Raw genomic sequence first — 22,601 nt, 5'->3', positions numbered from 1 at the left:
TAATGACTTGTTCGAAGGCATAGTACATAGCAAATAATAGCAAAGAAGAAAGTATTCATCTGAAGATAATAAGAAGCCCCATTAGCTCCTCATAAATCAAGAACACAAAGTAGTTATGCAAATTATTGTATCTTGCTTAAACTGAAGTAAATCTTGGGGGTAAGCAAAATGCTTTCGTAACTCGGCTAAAAATGGGATTTGATTTATTTTATCCGCTTCTGATTAGAAGTTTAAACCATTTAAATTTTAGGTCCTGGGCATCCGTAATAACATGATCATACAATATCTATGTCTTGATAACTTATGAATCAAAGCCAACACCCTTGCTTGAAGAGGAAGTTCACATCACATTCTTCAAACTTTGGCCATGTGCATCAGCAGCACAAAAGGCATAGAGTACCTTATAAGATATATAATTGGCACAAGATTCTAAGTACACCCCACATCTAAAGTTGGAGAAACAGCGAGTGTTAAGTTTGTTAGGAGATTGTTCATTAAATTTGATCACTTGCATTAAGTATTGTCTCAGTTTAGGGATATGAAGTACCGTAATCTCAAAACGTACATGTTTATGCAATCAAAAGTCAAATTTAATGGGTATCAGATTTCTCAAAAATATATCTATTTTTGATTAACCAACCCCTCTATCTATGATGTTTAGAGTTTTCATTAGTTAGCTATATTTATAGATAGGTCTATTCGAAACTTCAACAACTTCAATCTCATTGACAAATATATTTAAAAAATTTATATGTCATCCACTATCAAAGCCTTTGAACAGATAAGATATTAAGAAAGATTTACATACATACCACTCAATTCTTATGTATTTACATATCTGACACTTAAAGTTTGGTTTACATGTATGCCACCTTACCTATACATGAAAAGGTGCATTTCACTTCTTAAAGGTTAAAGAGTCATATTTTTTGTGAAATGAAAGAAATGGGACGTATATATGTAAAAAATGAAATTTAGGAGTTAGATATGTAAATATATAAGAATTGGCTGGCATGTATGTAAATGCCCTAAATATTAATTATTTCATCACCAAATCTAAAACTCAGTAATTTAGGGAATTTTTTTAATATCATTTTATATTATTGGTTTCAATATGCGGTGTTCTTCGCAAAAAAATCCACCCAACTGCTTAGTTAGTGAGAAGTTAATTCAAGTATTTTATTTTAATAAAAAAAAAAGTATGTCCTTGATGTATTAAGACATTGGCAACATTATTTGTCACCAAGAAATTCATCCGTACTTATGATCACTAGACCTTGAAATATTAAAATACTAAAATGAAGTTGGGCAATAGATAAGTTAAATGGATTGAGCACATTCAAAATTGCACCTATGTCTTATAAAAATAAACCTAACATCGAAATAAACTAGCTCATGCAATATCCCAGCTTTCCTTACTCTTACCAATATGCAAATTAATGTACCTAGTTTTGACTGAATACAAGTCTATAACTTGTCCTGACTTTCACTTGATTTATCCCGATCATGAGAATATCATATGTTCCCTTTGCTATTTGTATAATTCAAGATCGATATCTTTATAAAGGTAAAGAGTTTTGCATTTTAAAGTCATCTCTGTGTTTCCATGTTATTTGAAAAATGCATGTTGGTGGTAGGAAGGCAATGTATGTCAAGGTAGAAAAAGGTAAAAACAAAGTTAGATAGTCAATATACGTTACATAAAAGTTTTACTAGCCTTCATTAGGTAGAAATTGAGGAAGACAAAAAACTAGAAAGCCAATAGATAATGTTCCTTTGTCACTGCATGCATATTTGCGTCACTTGTATACCATATACATCATTTATATAGTGAGATTAAAATAGATTAAATATATATCATAAGAAACATTATAATGAAATAAATATTTAGAAAAGCTCTTGACGGTACACCGAAGGTTGCATTCACAGATCGAATCATTCCAATTTCATCACCAAAATGGATGCTGAATGTATCATTTCAAATGAAGTGATACTTAGAAAAATTGTTGCAGCGTAAGCTTCCGCTTTCTAGTTCAATGAATATGTGTGCCTTCATCAAATAATGCCTAGATGACCAAGTAAAAAATGCACAAGCATGCCCTAAACTCTTGGATGACTACGTCGATCTCAAATCTTTGATGGAGAGTTACTTGCACTCTAGGAAAGTTGGTGCAGTATAGACAATCAAATGGGTAAAATAATTCACAAAAACATAGTGACGTGCTTCGAACCATGGGGCCAAGACCCCCTTTGGCATCCTAGAAGTGGAACGACGGGGATCTCATGAGGGTTCGCGAGAGAGGGAGATCCCGCACGAGGGATGGAGGGATCACGCAAACTATTGAGATCCAGGTAGGGCATCACAAATCTGCTGCTCGAGGGAGTGTTTTCAGAATTTTTCTAGGCTTCCCACTCCCTTCGTTTGTGTAGAAGCTTCCTCGTCCAGGGAGAGCCTATAAATTGCCGTCCCCTATGAGTGGACAGTCGGTTCTAGAAGTGAGTGTGTTCAGTTTCAGATCTCTTTTCTTTCCCCTTTGTGTATTGTATCCAAGAAGCAGGTGGTGCTCCGGTTATATCCCCCTCAAATAGTGATTGTATCCTCCCCTTTACCTTCCTCAAACCTTCTCATCTCCACTCCTCAGCTGCCAAACTCTCCCTCTGTCACCCCGATGCTCAACCATCCCCCCTTCCTACAAATTATTACTATTGTCTCGTCTACCTAACTCATTTCAAGCTCCACCCAACCATCCCACAATCGTTGTCGACCACCTACAACCCTTTCCTACTTGTTTTCCCAACAGTTCTGCACCTTCCCTTCACTACTACCAGAGTTTCGTGGTGGTCGTCATCCCTCCCAATCATCTCAATCCCTCTAGCTGACCTCCACCACCCATGGGATGCATTAAGAGAATTTGTTGGTGTCGTCTTATGTTGTGTTGTTATTTTCGTTCAGGTTATGCCATAATCCTACTTTAAAATTAGTAAAAGTTTGTGTTTGTGTTTTTTACTGTTTCTCCTGCTAGTTTCGATATCACCTAGTTAATGATACGTTATTTACAAAAAAGTTAGATTAGACTATAATTGATATGAATTGAACTCATTTTTGGGCTTTTTAAGCTCATTTATATTATAGTCTTTTTACTTTTTTAAAAGTAGATATAATTTATTACGTTTTATCTTCTAGGATAAAAATAATTTAAATTTAAAATTTGTCAACATGGTATAGAATAAGATTTGCATTTAAACATTTGGTCAAATTGTAACCTTATCATATAAATAGAAATCCAAGATGTACATATTGGTTATTGATTAAAGACAGAATGAATGGAATCATTTGTGGTCAATTGAGTGCACTAAATTTAAGTTGTGTACATGAATCGCTTCCCACGCAAAGTTTTATTCTTCCCACACCAAATTCATAAATAGGAGTGCATCAAGAATCAATAATATGTCAATATATTTTTATTATAACAATGAAATTGCTTACAAAAGACATTAGAAGTAAGCAAGTTGGTGTTTTGCAAATGATGTTATTGTTAAATGAGACATCATGTTGAATCAAAAAATTGGAGCAATGGAGAAAAGTTTAAAGGAGTTTGAAAACAATATAAGCTTATAACAACCAATGCATATTAATTTCAGTAAAGGCCCATTTGGTTTGCTAAAAATAAAATGTTGTGTAAAAGATTTACATAATAGTTCGATTACAGTGTATATGAAATACTTTCGAGCTGTTTAGCTCATTGTAAATTAAAATTAGAATTTTTTTTATATTTGGTTTGAAGTAGATTGAAAATAATGTATTTACTTTGACAAATGGCACTGAGCGGCGTGTGGCGAGAGAAAGCGATGGCGACGGGTGGCAGCCCGCGAGCGGGGTAGGGCGGCGGGTGGCAGCCCGGCGGGTGAGCGAGCGAGCAGACGGGCGTCGGTGGCGAGCGGCAGCGGCGGCGGCAAGCGGCTGGCTACAGCAAGCTGCAAATTGCTTATAACATACATGAATGACGTAATTAAAATTCGGCCAAATCGGAAACTTCAAATTCATTAAAACCTTACATTATATTTATAAATTTTCATACCAAACACAAAATTCTTTCAAATCCCTGCAAAAGATTTACAGTACACCACTAATTTACTCAAACAAACGGCTCCTAAAAGTGAAATTGATAACCACCGCTCAACATTACATGCACATGTATGAGAGTAGTTTGACAATCTTAAATCTATTATACATATAAATGGAGATGTTAATGAGGGCATATAAAAGTTTAGCGACTGAATGGGGAAGTGCTTACGAAGTATATTATGTCATAATAGAATCTTTTGGAGACCTGAAAAGGTAAATTTTATCACATTGCAATAAGATTAGCAACATTATTTGGGAAAAAATTTTTGAGCGATAAATAAGTTTTTAGTAGCCCTCTTCGACTTTGATAAATGAGATTAATAAGAGGATACAAGGTAAAAGAAGAAAAAATGATAAATACTTGAATCTATGAAACTAATGGAGTTGCACCTTAAAAATTAGATAATATACGTTAAATGAAAATGGCCTCGGCATGGTCAGCATAAGAGTTGAAGAGATGAAACTGTTAGCAGAAAGAACAAACGAGAAACAACCGAGTGATAAACATGCTATGGCATGGCTACAAGTTATGCAAAGATTTATGCCGGTTAAACAACTAAAGATTTAGCAATCAATATAAAAGAATGAAAAAAATTATTCAAAAAGAGGACCTCAAAAAGCTAAGATAAAGCTAACGATCGGGATGAGACTTGCAAATCAATCTCAAAAATATTCTATTTTTTCCTCCTAGCCGGCACCCCACCCGCAAACCAACAAAAACAAAAATATTTGTGATAAAATCATAATGTAACTTTCAAAAAGAATTAATCTATAGAGATACCAACCTTGAAAGGTAGGTGGTAGTGAACCTAAGGTCAGTGTTTGAAATTCAACTGAATCAATTTTATACTTTGTAGTATTCTCAGCAATAATTGGCTTTGCAATCTCCTTTGCAGTTTTACATATTGCCTTCAATAAAAATAGCAAATGTTATTATTATGAGCAAAAAAAGTAGGGATAACTACAAACAGAGCACGCAAAACATTGTTATTTACAACTTAAGCATCTGGTGATTCTTTGAACAATGAAACTGATGTATTTAAGCATGCCACAATCAAACCATTATTAATTTGATAAAAATGAAAAATATGGGTTTGGGGTTATCATGACTTTCAATATTTGAGTAAGAGTTTCAAAAAAAGGAAGAAAGAGAGTGTTGGATTTGTAAAAACCAATGTTTTGGGTGCCCTGTATGCAATCACCCCAAAAAGTTAACAGTATGATATCACCCTTACCATGAAAAAAATTAAATTAATACAAAAGTACCTTATCCAGATATGGCCACATATTCTCTAGAAACTTGTTTAGCCAATCAACCTTAAAAAAATTTAAAAAAAAAACATTAGATAAATATGCATTTAGCTCCTTCATAATCCTTAACATACTTGAGCAATTAAACAAAAACATACCCTGTCAAAGTCCGGGTTTTTGACCCATAAAGGAATCTCAGGAAGCATGCGCTCCAAAGATTGCGAGTCATGTTCAACAAGTGGACGAAATTTAAGATCCTGAAAACAAAGATAGTGTATACATATCATCAGTGTAATCAACTAATCTTATAAAGGATCAATCATCATTGCTAGACATAAGCATGTAGCATCAAAATTTTGACTAAAGCAAATTTGAAAAATTCCACCAAACCACTAGCTAATATATTTTTACCAGTCATCCGAAGGGATTTAGATCTTAGAATATTAAAATATGATTCACGTCCAAATTCACAACTTGAACATTGTTTGCTTTGGCATACTCTCATATTCAAGAAACTTTAGGAAAAGTTAAGATATTTGGTATCATGGCAATCCAATACAATTAGCTCAGCCTAAAAATATTCTGAAAGGTAGTACTACAAGGAAAAAAAAAAGGACAAAAGGCATATTCTAGACTAAAAATAGAGTATAAGAACTCAATCAATATAATAAGGTGTGCAACTTTATAGCAGATAAATTTAATAGAGGCCAAGGATGACAAGAAAAAACCCACAGCTATAGAAAATATAACAAATAAATAGTGCACCAAGTTACATATGGTATTAAAGAATTTTAAAAAACTTCTTGCTGATTGAAGTGCAAAGTTGCCTCCTAGGATGTGCAAGTTTGACAATGGCACTGCGCTTCTGCTCTCAACTTTTCAATATACATACATACAAACATATATATTACTTCAAATAATTAATTGTGAAAATTTTCATATAGCACTCCAACGATGGGGATAGTTTGTTAAGTCATAAATGGTGAATATACAATATATTTACCCTTCATCTCATTTTCTTTAATATTATTCAACTTTCCCATGGAGAAAAAGGCCCTTTGACATGCCTAATTATAAATCTCATACCCATCCAAATAAAAAATATTTGTAGTTATCCTCATCAAAGCATCGCAGCAAATAATTATCTACAAACAGTTTATTTATATCCCACCATAACTAGTTTAACTAATTTTGCTATTAAGAACATGCTGACGATGGCCGAGAAAGGAAGATGTATTGTGTTTCCTAGTTTTAGATTTCAACAACAGCAACAAGCATGTATCTCACTAAGTGGGGTCGGCTACATGAATCATTTTTCTCCATTGTGTCCTATTGAGTGTGATATTTTCATTTAATTCTAATAGATGAAGATCATTTTTTACACAATATGCTCAAGTCTTTTTAGGTCTACCTCTGTCTTTTTTAACATAAGTCGAATCTAAATCATATACTCCCAACCGGATCAAAGTTTAATGTGACCAAACCATCAAAGACGACTCTCTAATTTTCTCCACCATTGTAGCTAGACAAACCCTATCACGGATAATATATTCATTTCACATTTTGTCTCTTCGTGTCAAGCCACTCACTCACCTAAGCATTCTCATCTACGCAAAACTTTTTTTTTTATGCTTCTCTTTTAAAGGCCAACATTCTGCACCATAGAGCATTGCAAGTTTGGTCATCTTACAAAATTTACATTTAAGTCAAAGTGATATATTTCTATCACACAATTGGTCTGATACATTCCTCCACTCATTCCTCCACTTCCTCCACTTCCACCAACCAACTTGAATTATACTAATAACATCCCCATTTATATCACCATCACTTTGAACAATAGACTCGAGATATCTACAACGTTCACACCTTTTAATGACTTGATTACCCATAATTACAACTATGCTACCATAGCTACTACTACCAAAATTACATATTCAGTTTTAAATCTACTCAAATGAAGACCTTTAGACTCCAATGCAGACCTCCATAATTTAGGTTGTTTCCTAAACTTTTTCCCTATTCTTATCCACAAGAAGGATATCATCTCTGAAAAACATACACCAAGACACATCCTTCTGTAAATATCTAGTAAGAGCATACATAACTAAAGCAAAAAGATATGGGCTTAAAGTCGATCCCTAATGTAATCCAACTAGAATAGAAAAATACTTGGTCAATCCTCCTATTCAAACACAAGTAATAGCTCTAGTATACATATTTTTAATGAATTGAATATAATTCATATCAACATCTTTCATCTCTAGAACTCTCCAAAGGACTTCTCTTAAAATCTTATTGTAAGCTTTTTCTAAATCAATAAAACCATATGTAGATCCTTCTTACTCTCTCTGTACTTCTCGATCAAGCCTCTCAATAAATATATAGCTTTCATAGTAGACTTGTTTGGCATAAATTTAAAAGGATTATGAGAAATCATTGTATCACATTTTAACCTATATTCAATTACCCACTCCCATAATTTTAAAGTATGACACATCAACTTAATTCTTTTATAATTTGCACACACTTGTGCATCCTCTTTTTTCTTAAAAATGAGAACCAACATACTCTTCCTCGACCTTTCAAGCATCTTATAAGTTTTTAAAATAAAAAAAAGTAGTAAACCAAAGAACTCTCAAATATCCTAAATTATTTCACACTTCAATTGGGATGTCATCAAGTCCTACAAATTTCCACCCTTGATTTTATTTTAAGCCAACTCAACTTCTTTTTTACTGATTCGACGATAAAAAAAAAAGTTTACTTATTATTAACGATATTAAAATCACTAAGGTTGATCTTATTTTCAAAAACTTTATTGAAAAGTTCATCAAAATAGCTCCCCGCCTCTGCTGAATATCTTCCTCTAAGAAAAATATTTTTTTTTATTTTCATCTTTGATGCACTTTACTTGAATTAAACCTTTATTTTTCCTTTCTCTTCATTCAACTAGTTTATACATATATTTTTTATCCTCTTTAATATATAATCTATTATAAAGATCACTAAAAATAAATTTTTTAGCATCACAAATTATTATCTTAAACTCCCTATGAGCCACCTTATATTTTTCTCAGTTCTCTAAGCTTTTACATTTAAACAAATTTTTATAGCACGACTTCTTATATTTTATCTTTTCTCGCACACTATTATTTCACCACTAACTAATTTTAATTATAAAATCTTTTCCTTTTGATTCTTTAAATATATCTTTCATCACTTGTTTAATAATGTTTGTTACTTTCATGAACATCCTAAATCTTGAAATCGTAAAGTTTACTTAACAAAATAATTTTATTTCTCTTTTAGGTGCCCCATCTAGTTTTATGACAATATTTCATTATATTATTTATCTTAGAACTCGTCTTAAAATTCAGAACTAACTATTGATGTTGAGTACTTAAATGTTCACTTGAAATAACCTTAAAAATATTTACATTCTCGACGATCATTTTTTCTCATAACAAAATAATCAATTTTTGTTATATTAGATCCATTCTTATGAGTAATAATATGTTTATTTTTTTAAGTATTAGCAATAAAAAAATCATATATTAAAACAAAATCTAATATTGTTCTGCTCATTAATCGCTCAAAAATCGTAGCAACCATGAATATTTATAAAATCTTCCACCGCTCTGCCAACATGTCCATTTAAACCTCCTCTAAAAAAATTCTTTCTTCATGAGATATTGTTTGTATTAATTCTTTTAGATCATTCCATAATTTTTCTTTTAAACTTGTATTTAAACCTACATGAGGAGCATTAGTACTTATAACATTAAAAACCCTAGTATGAACAATAATCTTTAAGGTTATAATTTTATCTATAATTCTATTAATTTTTACAACAACATCTTTCAAACTGTTATCTAGAATTACAACTACATTTCTAGTACGACTCCTATCTGAATACACCAAAGTTTAAAATCTAAGCTATCATTCTCATTAGTCTTTTCTCCAACTCATTTATTTTTTTGAATACATAACATATTTATATTTCAATGAACCATATTATCTACTAATTTTATTAATTTACTTGTGAGAGTACTTATATTCCAAGATTTTATCATAATATTAGTTTCATGGACTAACTTTTTTGTCTGCATCCATCCGTAAAATGGTAACCCTTATTTAACACTACACCCGGGCGCCGATATAGCAACTCTTGCATACTTTTCGCTATATTCAAGTCATGCAGTGCGTCTCTTTCAGGGGATACTCTAGTTTTAAATAAATTCATATAATTTGACATAGTTTTGATATTGACTCAATTTAGGTTAATTTTCGTAGCTTACTCTAATTGGGAGAAAGACGACAAGCTTACAAGTGAAAGAAAGTTATATGGGATCAGAAAATATTTAGTTAACAAACATCATGTGAAATTAACAATGATAGGCATTAGTTATCAGGATGCTCTTAATTGTACCTAGTGTGTGTATGTGGCGCATGAAAAATTACAAAGATATTTGGTAAACATCCTTGTGAGATATCAATAGAAAATTGATTTGACAGATAGTGTAACCCAAATTTATAGAAATTTTCAAGGAGTTCTCCTAATGCAACTCAATGAGTAAGCCCCAAAAAAAAACACAAAACATCAAAAATCTGCAATATATCAACTCTCAGTTTAGGGAAATTTTAGTCTCTTTTGCACAAAAATAGAAAAATACATGCAACTCACTTCAAAAAATAATTTAAATGTTGTCATAATGCAATAATATACAAAATCAAATGTTAATCAAACAATAATTAAAATTTATTGTGCAAAAGAGAAAACCAAATTGTAGCAGACTTGACCAAACTCCAATTACACATATAAACCAAAAATTAAAAAAATAATATGCAAGTCATGAAAATGTTGTAAGGAAAATGTTCAAACTTCCAAATCTAACTGTAATATTGAAGTTGTGAGCAAGAAGAGTGCAAACCCTCTATAAAATGAAAGAAACAATAAGAAACAAACAAAGCAATAGAGAAAGCAACCTGAAAGTAAAACGCTTAAAGCACAAGGACGAATTCCTAAATCAATGACAAGCTAGGCAATAACATGAGTTGAAATGTAGAGAATGACTAGTGCAAAATTACTAATAGAAAGGCACCAAATCAATCTACAATGCAGGTAACAACAACAACAAAATGATCAAAAGGATTCAAGTCATAATTTTTCGATAAATTTTATGTTGGCTATCGAATATCTAACGCAACCCTCCACTTCTCACATCCAGGGCTTGGGACCTGACAATGTAGGCAACCATAGAACAAAAGAATTCAAAATCGAAATAATATCCAGCAATAAGCCAAACAGATAAAGGTAACCAGAAAATCAAAGAACATGCCGCGTTCGAATAAGCATCATCATCATAGCATTTTTATAATGTGATGAGCTAAAAAACAAAAAAAACAAAACAATTCAAACAACATCAATGCATATAATTTGCAAATCCAATAACTATTGATTTATGCATATTTGAAGGAATCGGTGGTGGATTATATCTGCACACAATGGAATCACTGAGTGAGAAATGATTGAAAATTATACATGTACTTGCACATAAGGAAGTTGCATTTGTCGAGTATCAAGTCATTAGGCCTGTAAAAATAGAGCAAGAAAATAAATGAGAGCGGGAGTGGCCTGAGAGAGATGCACGATTAAAGTTGCACGTGAACCAGTAGTGTCAATAAACAACACAAGCCAACTCGGTTAATGCTTACTCAAGTTAATAATTAAACAAGTTAAAATACTTCTTAAAAATTTAAGGTTCAATGAACTAAATTTGAATATAGTCCAACTCATTTATATATATTCATGAATTGGTTTATCATTCAACATATAACTTATTAAAGGTGTGATATTCAGTTTGATAATAGCTCGTGTATTATTTAATTAAATTTTGGTTAAATATAACTTAATTATGTATTTAATAATATTATATTACAAGTTAATATCAATAATATTTTAGAATTACTATCAATTGCATATTTATTTATTTAATATGTGTCATTTATTGTATCTAATTATATAAATAACATATTTTTATTAACTAATTCAAATACATAATCTTCGAATTTTTATTCATTAATGTTAATATTTTTTTAAGAATATTGAAATACAGGTTTCAATTTTTTTTATTTTTTTAATCAACTAAATTAAATGCCAATTGCTATTATTAATTTGTCATTAATGAATCCACATATCGATTATTAGTAAGTATTTATATTTATTTTTAGTTTCCTATTTTCTTCAAATTAATTAATTCATTATTTGTGAATTCCCATATTGATTTAATGCAATTCTTTTCTTATATATTTTAATGAATACATTTACTAATATTTAATTATTTTATAAAATTGCAACGAAATTTGCTCGTGGCTTATTATTAACTTAGTGTTAAAAACTTGTTAGATACTTATTTTAATTAATTAAATAGTTGTTCATTTAAATTTGATAACTATTTATTAATATGAGAAGATCGGTGCATGTTCGAACATTTTAACTTGCTTATTAACTAAGTTTAAATGCTTATTTGATTAATTTAGGCAAGCAAAATATAATCCAAATACCATTAAAGGAAAATTAAACAAGTCAAGTACAAGCACATACGAGTACGATCAAGACAAGTTCAATCAATGATGCACTCAACTCAACTCAGTGTGATTGTAGCCCAATACATGAGTTGTACACTGGGTGAGCTTTGCATGTGTGATAGAGAAGGACAAAAATTACACGTGTTTGTTGTTGTTATGCGTGAATGTTGTGGCTCAAGTGGGGAGTGCAAGAGTGTGCGTGTGTTCATTCCCTTTTTTTAACATTATAGTCGCGACTTGGTGCTATAACTACCTTCCAAAATTGTAAGGGCCCGTTTGGGGCAGCTTATTGACATGAGGCGGCATTGTAAGGGCCCGTTTGGGGCAGCTTATTGACATGAGGCGGCGTTTTGAAAATGCCGCCACAGTGTTTGAATAAAACGTTTGTGTGGCGTTTTCCTGTCGCTCTGTAACGCCGATCCCAAATTTCTTCATAATGCGCGAAGTGGAAGGTGGCCCACTTCCCGCGTATGATTATCGCGTTAGGGTAAATTTTCCTCCTGTGTCCCTCGCTCGCTCTCCCCTTCTACTCTCACCCTCCTGTTCTTCCTTCCTCCTCCTGCAACTTCTCTCGCGGAGATCGAAATCGAGGTAACGAAAAGCCTCACTCTCGGCCTCCTTGATCTTCCTTCTCACCTGCAATGAGGTATCTTTTCACATTTTTTTTCATTTCTATGAGAAAAGAGATATGGTTTTCAATGCATTTTTAGGAATAGAGAAAAAAATTGCAACATTTTGCAAATAGAGAGAATTTTTTGGAAATAGATAAAAATTGTTCCATGTCACATCTCCCTTCGCATCACTGTTTCCTTCTTGCCCTCTATGATCATCTTAGATTTTTGCAAATAGAGAAAAATGACTATCAGGGATTGATTTGCTACAGAAATCTGGTTTCCAAATAAATTCCTATATGTCTCTTGTTATCTATATGTTGTTGGAGAAATAGGTGCAATTGACGGTGCTCACGTTGATGCCCGAATACCCAGCCATGATAAGGTGACTTATATTGGTCGAAGTGGTTCAGCTACTCAAAATGTCATGGCGATTAGTGACTTCAACATGTGTTTCACATATGTTATGGCGGACTGAGAATGGAGTGCACATGATAGTTGAATTTTCTCCTATGCTACTAAACATATATCGCAGGGTTTTCCTCATCCGCCTTCAGATATGTTTTAATTTATAAAATTCCTAGTTATAGGTACTTATTGCAAATAACAATATCTTCCATAACAAGAAAATACTATTTGGTTGATGCTAGATACGCTATGCAGAAGGGTTATCTGAAGTCATATTGAAGTCATATCCAGACACTAGTAGATATCATATTCCTAATTTTGAGCGAGCAAGTGGCACTATTCGTGGTAGGAAAGAAATGTTTAACAAATGTTACTCCTCTTTACGTGGGGTAATTGAAAGAACGTTTGGGGTTTGGAATAAGAAATGGGTAATCCTACGTGACATGTCGTCATATCCATTTTAGAAGCAGGTGTATATTGTGGTGGCGATAATGACACTTCATAACTTCATCTGACGCCACCATGCACGTTCAAATACGGACTTTAGTATGGCTGATAACGATGAGTTGAATGTCTATGAAGAACCATTAGAAATTATGATCGGACTTTCAGTTCTTGAGGATGAGAATGACCTTAATGAATTTGAAGTTCATGACGAGAAGGGCGTGGCTGAGATTGCTGCTTTGAGGGAGTCTATAACAGATGCTATATATAGCAACTAATCCAGCAAGTCTTCTTTTCTTCGTATATATGTAGATCAATTTTAATGTGTATTTTTGTTTTTTTTTTTTGGATAAGTTCTGACATTTGATTTTTTTTTTTTTCACAGTTATACAAATATGACTTCTAGGATATCAGTGACAGATAGAGTTGTTTTGTGTTATTGTGGACTACCGGGTCCGTTACTCACGTCGCGTCAGCCTCATAGTTATGGGAGACAATTTTACGGTTGTCGCAAGGGTGTTTCAGTTCGTTGTTGTTTCTTCCGATGGGCCGATAGTCTCACGTGTTACACTGCCAGCAGCGATGGAAATTCGATGTTTTGGAACTGATCTGAGATGATTTTATGTTTTTGCACTATTTGATTTTGTACTGTCAATAAGTTATTTTGAATATGCTGCCCCAAACAGTTTTACCAGACATGGGCAGAAATGTCATTTATACAGTCATAACTATCAATAAGCTATAATGAATAAACTGTCACAAACAACAAGTCATATTATTCTGATAATCTGTTTATCAGCAGATTATAAATAATCAACAGCTGCCGCAAACAGACCCTAAGTATAAAATTTAGATCACTATAAGTATCACCATCAACATTAGCCTCATCTCAACTATTTGAAATCAATTTTATGAATCCATATTCATGTTGTCGTCAATATGCTCTCTTTTTTTTCTTTTTAATCCTTCTAAATCATTCTTTATCCACCCACCTCATATGGATCTTTGGCTCATTATTATGCACACAAAAACTACATAAGTCTATTATTTATTATTTCTAATTCAATAAGGCTACTCCCAAGTTCAATCATTCCTTTTAACATTTCTAAATATATTCTCACTAGTTTTGACATATTCATCTTAGTATTCTCATGATGCCACACTCAATTTGGATATCAATAGCTTCTTAATCATCCAACACTAAGAGTCATATAAAGTCAGTCAATTTGAAGTTTAAAAAAATTAAATTTTTCAAGCCACCATGATATACTCCTGTCACAAAGCTAGAAATCAAAATATCTATCTATATTCATATTTTTTCAACATAATACACACAAATTACTCAAATCTATCATACTTCGGTGCCTTGGCATCTTTAGAAATAATGGCAAATTGTTACTAATAGCATGCCTATTAAAATTACAGAATTTATATTCAATTTGCATTCCACCAAGAATAGGCTCTTTGTTTTTATTCCAACCATTCCTCCGTTGCTCAAAATTTTCAATTATTTCATTAAAGATCTAACAAATAAAATTAATGCTAAATAAGAAAACATAAAATAAGTATCTTATTTTGAAGATCCTTCTTTGTAACAAATCGAGAAGATATAGACCTAATGTTGACCTTCAATACAATGTTATTGTGATTTTACATCCAATACTACTTAAGGCCTCATTTTATATACCTTTAATAGGTTCAATACCTTTGACAAAAATATTTTTCCTCCCCATTGTGCATTAAATTACTTATCATAGTCCTTGATCAAACCCCAAACCATCCAAAGATCATATGTATTTATGTTCCATATCATTATTTATTAAATACCATATAATAAAAGCCACCTAGTGGATCTTCCTATCATGAGATAAAAATGATTCTTCAACATCAATGCATTTTTTCTTCTATATTCCATTACTCTATACAAAAACTCATTGTAAGGGTCACAAGTTTGATTCCCTAATAACAGTTATAATATTGAACATCAAACTTAAAGCAATTTTTCTGATTATTTGTTATCCCTTAATATTCAAAATTTCATTGAAAATATTTGTCAATCAAATTACTTCAATATCATATATATCCCTTAATCAGAATGGCGGACGACTGCTCTGCTAGGGTTTCGAATGTTTTGGAGGGTGATCGTCATTGATTCTGTCTCTCGAAGCTTCCGCTCCTTTCTCCTTCATCGATTCGCGCTCGTCGGCATTCGTCTGTGTCTCGACGACGACGCGTTTGCGACTGACAGAGCCGCTCGATCTGGAGTCACGTCGTGCTCGGCTTTGCCTCTCAGCCCAGTTCACTATTTTTCCTGCCGCAGCAACTTTGCTGTAGTTTAACGCCGACAGCTCTCCTTGCTCTGATAGCGCCTCCTTCTTTGGTTGAGCCAGACAAAGTCTCATTTGCCCACGTGGTGGGTAATCCTCAGATGAAGTCCGTAGTGGGATTCCCCTCAAGTTATAAGAAATCTCGTGAGGGTACAAATGATTGTCCTTTTATTAAGAAGGGAAGTAGAAAAAAAAGCAGCAATTTTTTTTTCTCTGAATCAGAAATTTTTACCCTAACGAATAAATTCATATTTGCTCTTATTGAAAAATTTCAGTGGGGACCACCCTCCTATGGATGTTAAAAAAAAGAGTGTTGATGATCTTAAGCTAGTAGGCAAGTGGAAAGTGTGACTCATAGATAGGAGATATGTGTTGATCCAACTAACAGTGGCTGAAAACTACACCAGAATTTTCTCCAAGAAATATCTTAATATTGAAGACAAATCAATGAAGTTACTCAAGTGTTCTCCTAATTCCGACCCAAATCATGAAACTCCCAATGTACCGGTATGGTTTAGTTTACCTGGTCTCAAGCTGCATTTTTTTCACCATCAAGTTCTCTACTCTATCAGGGTCATCCTTGAAGATCCTTTGAAACTAGATCTGTCTACTTTCAACCTAACCAGACTCTCAGTGGCCAGAATACTTGTGAAAAGGGATATTACTTTACATGATGTTACTGAAGTTTGGCTGGGCACATCCCATAATGGTTATTGGCAACAAATCATCATAGAACACAAACCCTCATATTGTGTCTACTGTAACATGTTTGTTCATATCATTGCTAAATGCAACAAATTTCATCTTAATCTGAAATCTAAGGTTCTAGTTAATAAGGATGGGTCTAACCCCACTGCTGTGGAAATTTTAGTTCCACATGAGGATACTACTAGACAGGAGGTGTCTATTGCACCTGAGGACCCCCAATGACACTGTTGTTGATGTTATTGTTACTGCGAGTGATGCGATGCTGGCACCTACAAACTCCATACAAAACAATACATGGACTATTACTTATAAATGATAGTGTTCGGACTGATAATCAGGAGAGCTCGCAGCTCCACTTCTTCAAGAAGTATCCGGTCTAGCGATAAGTCATACTTCACATATTGTAGAACCTATTGTGGGTATTACTATTGGTAATCCTTCTGCTTCAGCTCTACCCCATCAAGCGAATTTTTCGGAGGAATGACAGGTTTACACTTCCAGGAGGAAGAAAGAAGAATGGAGATCTAATAGAGCTCAGGAGTCTTATGGATTATACTTTGGTTACTACGGATAATGGTCAGCACCTTACCAATCTGCTAGCTGGATCCCTACCGAGAACTGAAGTCAGAGGCAAGACTAGATTGGGATGACCCACACTTTTTCAGCACCCGGGTGATTTTTGGGTTCTTTTTATTTCTATATGTACCGATCTTTTACATTTTTTTATGTGTGGTGTACCGTGTGGGTTGAGTGTTTAGGTCCACCCATACAAACATATCTATATCTTTATCTTTAATATATCAGCCCTTGGGCTTTTTCATAAAATGTATAAATGTATGTATATATATGTCAATCAAATTACTTCAATATCAAATAAATATATGTATATGTGTGTGTATGTGCACACACACACACACACACACACACACACACATATCTTATCTAAACAAAAAGCTTTGCATTTATACATCTTCTTAAAAACTTAATTTGATAATTAAATTAATTGGTTTAGACCAATCAATAATATAACTTTTTGGGGTATAAAGAATTTTCATCTTCCCAAGCAAAATTTGGTGCAACGCATAAATCCCAGGAAAATTAAATCAACTCAAAAGAAATGAACTAACCACAAATTTATTTAGGAACCAAAAACTTCCAAGAAACACAAATTTAGAGTTCATATGATTGCCTTATCAAGACAATTCCAACAGCACGAGCATAAGAATTCGAGAATGTTTGGAGCTTGAACTAGTAAAACTAACCCAAAACAGTTAAGTGTGTTGAATGTATGTGAACCATCATAACCCCAATCAACTAGTCAAACGTGGCATCTTCTCTACAAGCCCGCATCCAAAATAATTCAAATTTGTAGATAATTCCCAAGCTCTATTCATCACTTAAGAGTTTCCATCGAGGGATATGATGCTCCCAAATCTCCCTACATCATTATTGTAAGGTTGTATAATCCCGTTGTTACAAGAAGATAAATTACTCTTCCCCTCTTTTATCACAAGTTTAAAATAGTATAGCCCTCCTCTTCCCAAGAAGGAGATTATTCTTTCCCCTTGTCGCCAACTTCAAGCAGCCTGGTCCATCCCCCATTATTTAAAGGAAAGAATATCATGATTTGTCTCAAGTCAGCTAATTCACCCCTTTCTATTCATGAGAAAGACTAGCCACCGCCAATTGATTGCTAACGCAAGGTCATCACCGGCTCATATCCATAAGATTCATGTGTTATCTTGTATTCCGCCTCAAGATCATGTCACTTTCACCTCTAAGAGAATGACTAATGCATTTACATTACTGACCTTCTTGCACCACGATAGTAGTGTTAGCCAATTTTTTATCTGCTTGAATTAATGTCTACTTTAAGTTCAAGGAGAGGCGTCCATTGTAACTCATACCCACTATTAGTGGAGATTGTTCCAACAACGCAAGGCCCCATTGATACCAGCAAAAGGGGGTTACTAAATTTAACAAAAATAGGGGAAAGAACTGGGAAAAACAATTAATAACATGAAGAACAAGATAATGGCTAAACATCACCTGGTTGCCAATCCAGGGTTCAACTGCAGGGGCTAGATTTGGATGGACCGAAGCCTTTGAAGAAAAAACAAACACAAGTCCAAAAACCCCTCTTCCCAACCCACACAAAACAGCCCCTATTTATAAAGACTAGGCTCTCTTAATTACAAGTAGGTCATGCTAAAACAAAGAGACAAATAACAAACAAAAACACATAAATCAAGACATATACACTGAAATAAATCTCTAACTCCTGCGTCATTCTCCCAAGGTTAGAAAGTTTCCCTCATTTTGAGCAATTCTAGAATCTATTTCATAATGAACACTCAACTCAAAAACATTGAAAGGGATGGTGTCGCTCAAATCCCCTGATAGGTTAAATCCAATGAAATAAGCATTTTCTAACATTATCGATGTTGAAACTGAATCAATGGGTTTCTAGCTCCAATTTTGAAGAATCTCAATCCACTTGGCATCAATTTCTTGAAAACCAGAACTAATAAGTGCAGTTCTTACTCTAAGATATTCAGTTGTCTCATATCAAAGTCAGAATGCAAAGACTAAGCTTTCAAACTTAGTTGTTATCGAAGTAATGATGTCTGATCCATACTATCATGTATATCAGTATGATATTGATAGCTGCGAGAAGTAGAATTAGCATATCATCTAGTTTGATCATTCTGCAAATCCCTTCCAGCATGAGAAACTTCACCATCAACTCTTCTATCAACTGCAAATTCAATTTTTTTCACTCCAGAAAATTGCTCTCCCTAATATCTTCTGAGCATATCCACTATTAGAGCCCAAAAATATTCATTATCATACACACCGTACACATGCATCGACAATGATTCCAACATCAAATCTTCAAACCCAATGAAATTTGTGGTCTCTTTCCTCAAGAATTTCATTTTCTTGATTTGTCCAATTTTCTTGATGGAATGGGTTAACTTCTTCCTCGTTTATCACCTTATTTTCAGATTCATTTTAGGGTTCTTCGGGATCCCGCTGTTCAGAAACAGACAATCTGTGTCACCCGTGGCTTTTCTTTGAAAAATTTCCATAAAAAAATCATGAGTTTCCTACTCGCTTAGCAAAGAATGCAAGGATGTCATTCATAGTTAAGATAATTAAAACATCTCTCATTATCAACATGAATTCTGGCACGTAACATGACTAAGTATTTTGCCCAGTATGCTCTTATTAAAAGACTATTCCTCAAAGCTCTCATATAATGTTTATAAAAGTATATGAATATTTTCCCTCAATTTCATCATTTGATTAATGCATATTGTCATCACTTTTGATGCATCCAACTTGATCAAAAACGAAATACCTATTGTCACCTACCTCAACTAACTTATGACTTCTTTTATCGCTCCTTGGTACTAAACGCATTATATAAATCATCAAAAGATTTTGTACATATTTTGTTTATTAACCTCTTTACAACACTTCATAATTCTTCATATCCTTTTAACTCTCAATGTAATCAATGAAAGAAAATTTAACCAAAAAAATTATATATAATGCATTTACAAAGCGATTAATCAAGTGTGTTAGTGTTAATTTCCTCGAGTTATATGTAGAGCGGTGCTAAAAAATAGTCGACCACTGATAGAACCTAAGCAACTTTAAATTTGCAAAACAAGGTCCAAGCATGACAAAAAAGACCTCGAAAAAATTCAAGTTGAGCATGAAAATACAAACACCATACAATCATTTATTTCAAATATTTCTAAGTAAATACATTTAATAAATTCACCCCATGGCAAGGTACTAACCAAAATGGTGGTAACTATGATCTATTGCAAATCAAAATTTTAATTGTTGGTTTTTCTTATAGGTAGCGGTTGTCGGTATATAGTTAATGTGATCGCAATAATTTTTTAGCTATTTTTGTTAATTATCAAGCATCCCCTACAGCTAACACACATCACCTTCTAACAAAAGAAATTTCCATATTTAATGCCAAAAATATGTTAACCTTCAAAACCAACACAACTTGAGCCTATAGTTTGAAACTTTGACACTAATAGATAACATTGCACATACATAGCCATAAATTTATTTTATTTTATCTCATAGAGCCTAAAACTGTCTAGAACAGCATTCCATGATGATGAAGTAACTAAACAACCTTCTAATTTGACCATTTAAGGAATCCACGTTACATGAATGACCAAAATCATGTGCAAGAGGAACATTAAATCCAAAAGTATAGCTAACCACTAGAATATCAATAACTACCAATTCCAAATCCTTAATGTAGGATTGTCCCAAATAATCTCAGGTGATTTAAAATAATGTAAAACCTACTGAAAGCTCAGCATGGTCTCCATTCACTGACTCAAAAGAATTAGACTATTGTTTCCAACCATAATTTTTTTTTCCTGAATTACGAGGATGCCCACTCATAACCAATAAAAAAAAATTCATCAATATAGTAAAGAAATATGAAATTTTCAGCTATAAACACCACAAAGAATTCAGTTTCCCACTCAGAAATCAAGTGAGATGTATCATTTTCCTTCAAGTTTGTAAACTATTGCAAGGGCCAATGCTTGCGCCAAATATATGCCTTCAACCATAAATATCACAACTAAATCCTTATTTCCCCATAATCATTCGTTGCAGATAAATATCTATCAAATTAAGAGTTTTCAAATAAGCAGTAAACACGCACCGAGAAATAATACACAACCGAATTGATGCATTTCAAAACAAAAAAACAAACAAATAAATAGCCAAAAAAAAAAAAAATTTGAGTAGCAGAACAGCATACCTTGACATCAGTGGAGTGGAAGTAGATGAAGAGATAATAGCCGATGACAATCCCAGCAGAAACTCCAATCCCAAATCCGAAAGTACCCAACAAAGTGCTCACGAAGCCCATCCCAAATCCCTCCCTAGACTGGTCAAAACAGTCACCTTTACCCGAATTCCCTCAAACAAGAAAGAACCACTCAAATCCCAAAAGCTAAGAAAAGAACAAAACTTTTTCCCCGTACCACCGAGAAACCCTAGCCAAACCCTTTAAATAATCAGAAAAATAAAAGTGTGAAAAAGGTAAAATCTTTCGAAATTACTCGTACTTCGCTATCACTCTCCCTTGATATTTTCCCGGCGTTATCAAAAAAAACAGATCATAGAACGGAAGAGAATAGGAAAAAATCACAGCCGTCTGCAATAAAGAAGAGCTCGTGAGCAGAAACGGATGGAAGAGTGTCGGTAACGCTCCCACATGACGTGGGACCGATGAAGAGGCGATCAATTGATGGCTTCGATTCGGATTCAGGCCACAAAATAAATAAAAAAAAACAATTTTTTCTGCTATTCAATTCGCCCAAATAGTGACGACGATTTATCTTTTTTAATCCCTACATCTGGCAGATCAATAATAATGGCATTGGAGGAGGAAGAGGTGGAGCGGCATCTGTCTGGCATTCGAGGAGCATTTAATTCCTTTCTATGCGTTAAGGCCGCTTAACCGCTGTAGAAAAGAACCGGTCGATGAAAAAGAAAGAATTCAGCCTGCGATAAAAGCCAAGATGGTGCTTTTATCCTCTTAATTATTTAAATGGGGGCAAAAGTTTCCTTCCTAGATTTTAGCATCCATTTTCCAATGTCCGTAGGCCTTTTAGGGTTTTTGGATGCTCACGACAATGAGAATCTTAAAAAACACTATTGTGTTAAAACATTCGAATTTGTTAGTGTTGTTGTACACGAAAAAAATCAGAACACTTATAAATAATAAGAAAAAATGAGTCAACAAAATTTTCATGTGAAAATTTTTGCAAAAAAAAAAAAACATGAGATTTGGCGCGATTAAAATAGTTTATTATATGATTATAAGTGAGAATATGTAATTATAATGTTAATAGTTACAAGTGTACAATCATCATTCAACTTTAATTATTATAATTATGCTACAACAAATACAGTTGTTGTTGACAATAGCAAGGGTGAGCCGCAAAAGTCATAGTGGTTGCTTTAAAGGCAATAATTAGCCATAAATGTTGTAGTCAGTTGTTGAAGACTACAACAATGTTATTTGGCCTCGGATGTCATAGTTGGAAGTTGTAATAGTAAATGAACGCGCAAACG

General features: G+C 33.4%; 1 protein-coding gene across 1 annotated transcript in view; it reads right to left on the bottom strand.

Annotated features, from left to right (window-relative positions):
• LOC110028768 (synaptotagmin-2) overlaps positions 1 to 21,850 on the bottom strand; it is a 35,330-nt gene extending 13,480 nt beyond the window's left edge. The window contains exons 1-4 of the mRNA XM_020730755.1: positions 21,280 to 21,850; positions 5,536 to 5,634; positions 5,393 to 5,443; positions 4,912 to 5,035 (exon numbers count right to left, since the gene is read on the bottom strand). Coding sequence (XP_020586414.1) covers positions 4,912 to 5,035; positions 5,393 to 5,443; positions 5,536 to 5,634; positions 21,280 to 21,390 — 385 coding nt within the window. The 5' untranslated portion in view covers positions 21,391 to 21,850. The remainder of the gene's footprint in view (positions 1 to 4,911; positions 5,036 to 5,392; positions 5,444 to 5,535; positions 5,635 to 21,279) is intronic.
• Positions 21,851 to 22,601: the final 751 nt, after the last annotated feature.

Source organism: Phalaenopsis equestris, unplaced genomic scaffold (assembly GCF_001263595.1).
Source record: "Phalaenopsis equestris unplaced genomic scaffold, ASM126359v1 Scaffold000002, whole genome shotgun sequence".
In the NCBI taxonomy this organism is placed as follows: Eukaryota; Viridiplantae; Streptophyta; class Magnoliopsida; order Asparagales; family Orchidaceae; genus Phalaenopsis; species Phalaenopsis equestris.
This window is presented reverse-complemented; position numbering and strand designations above follow the sequence as displayed.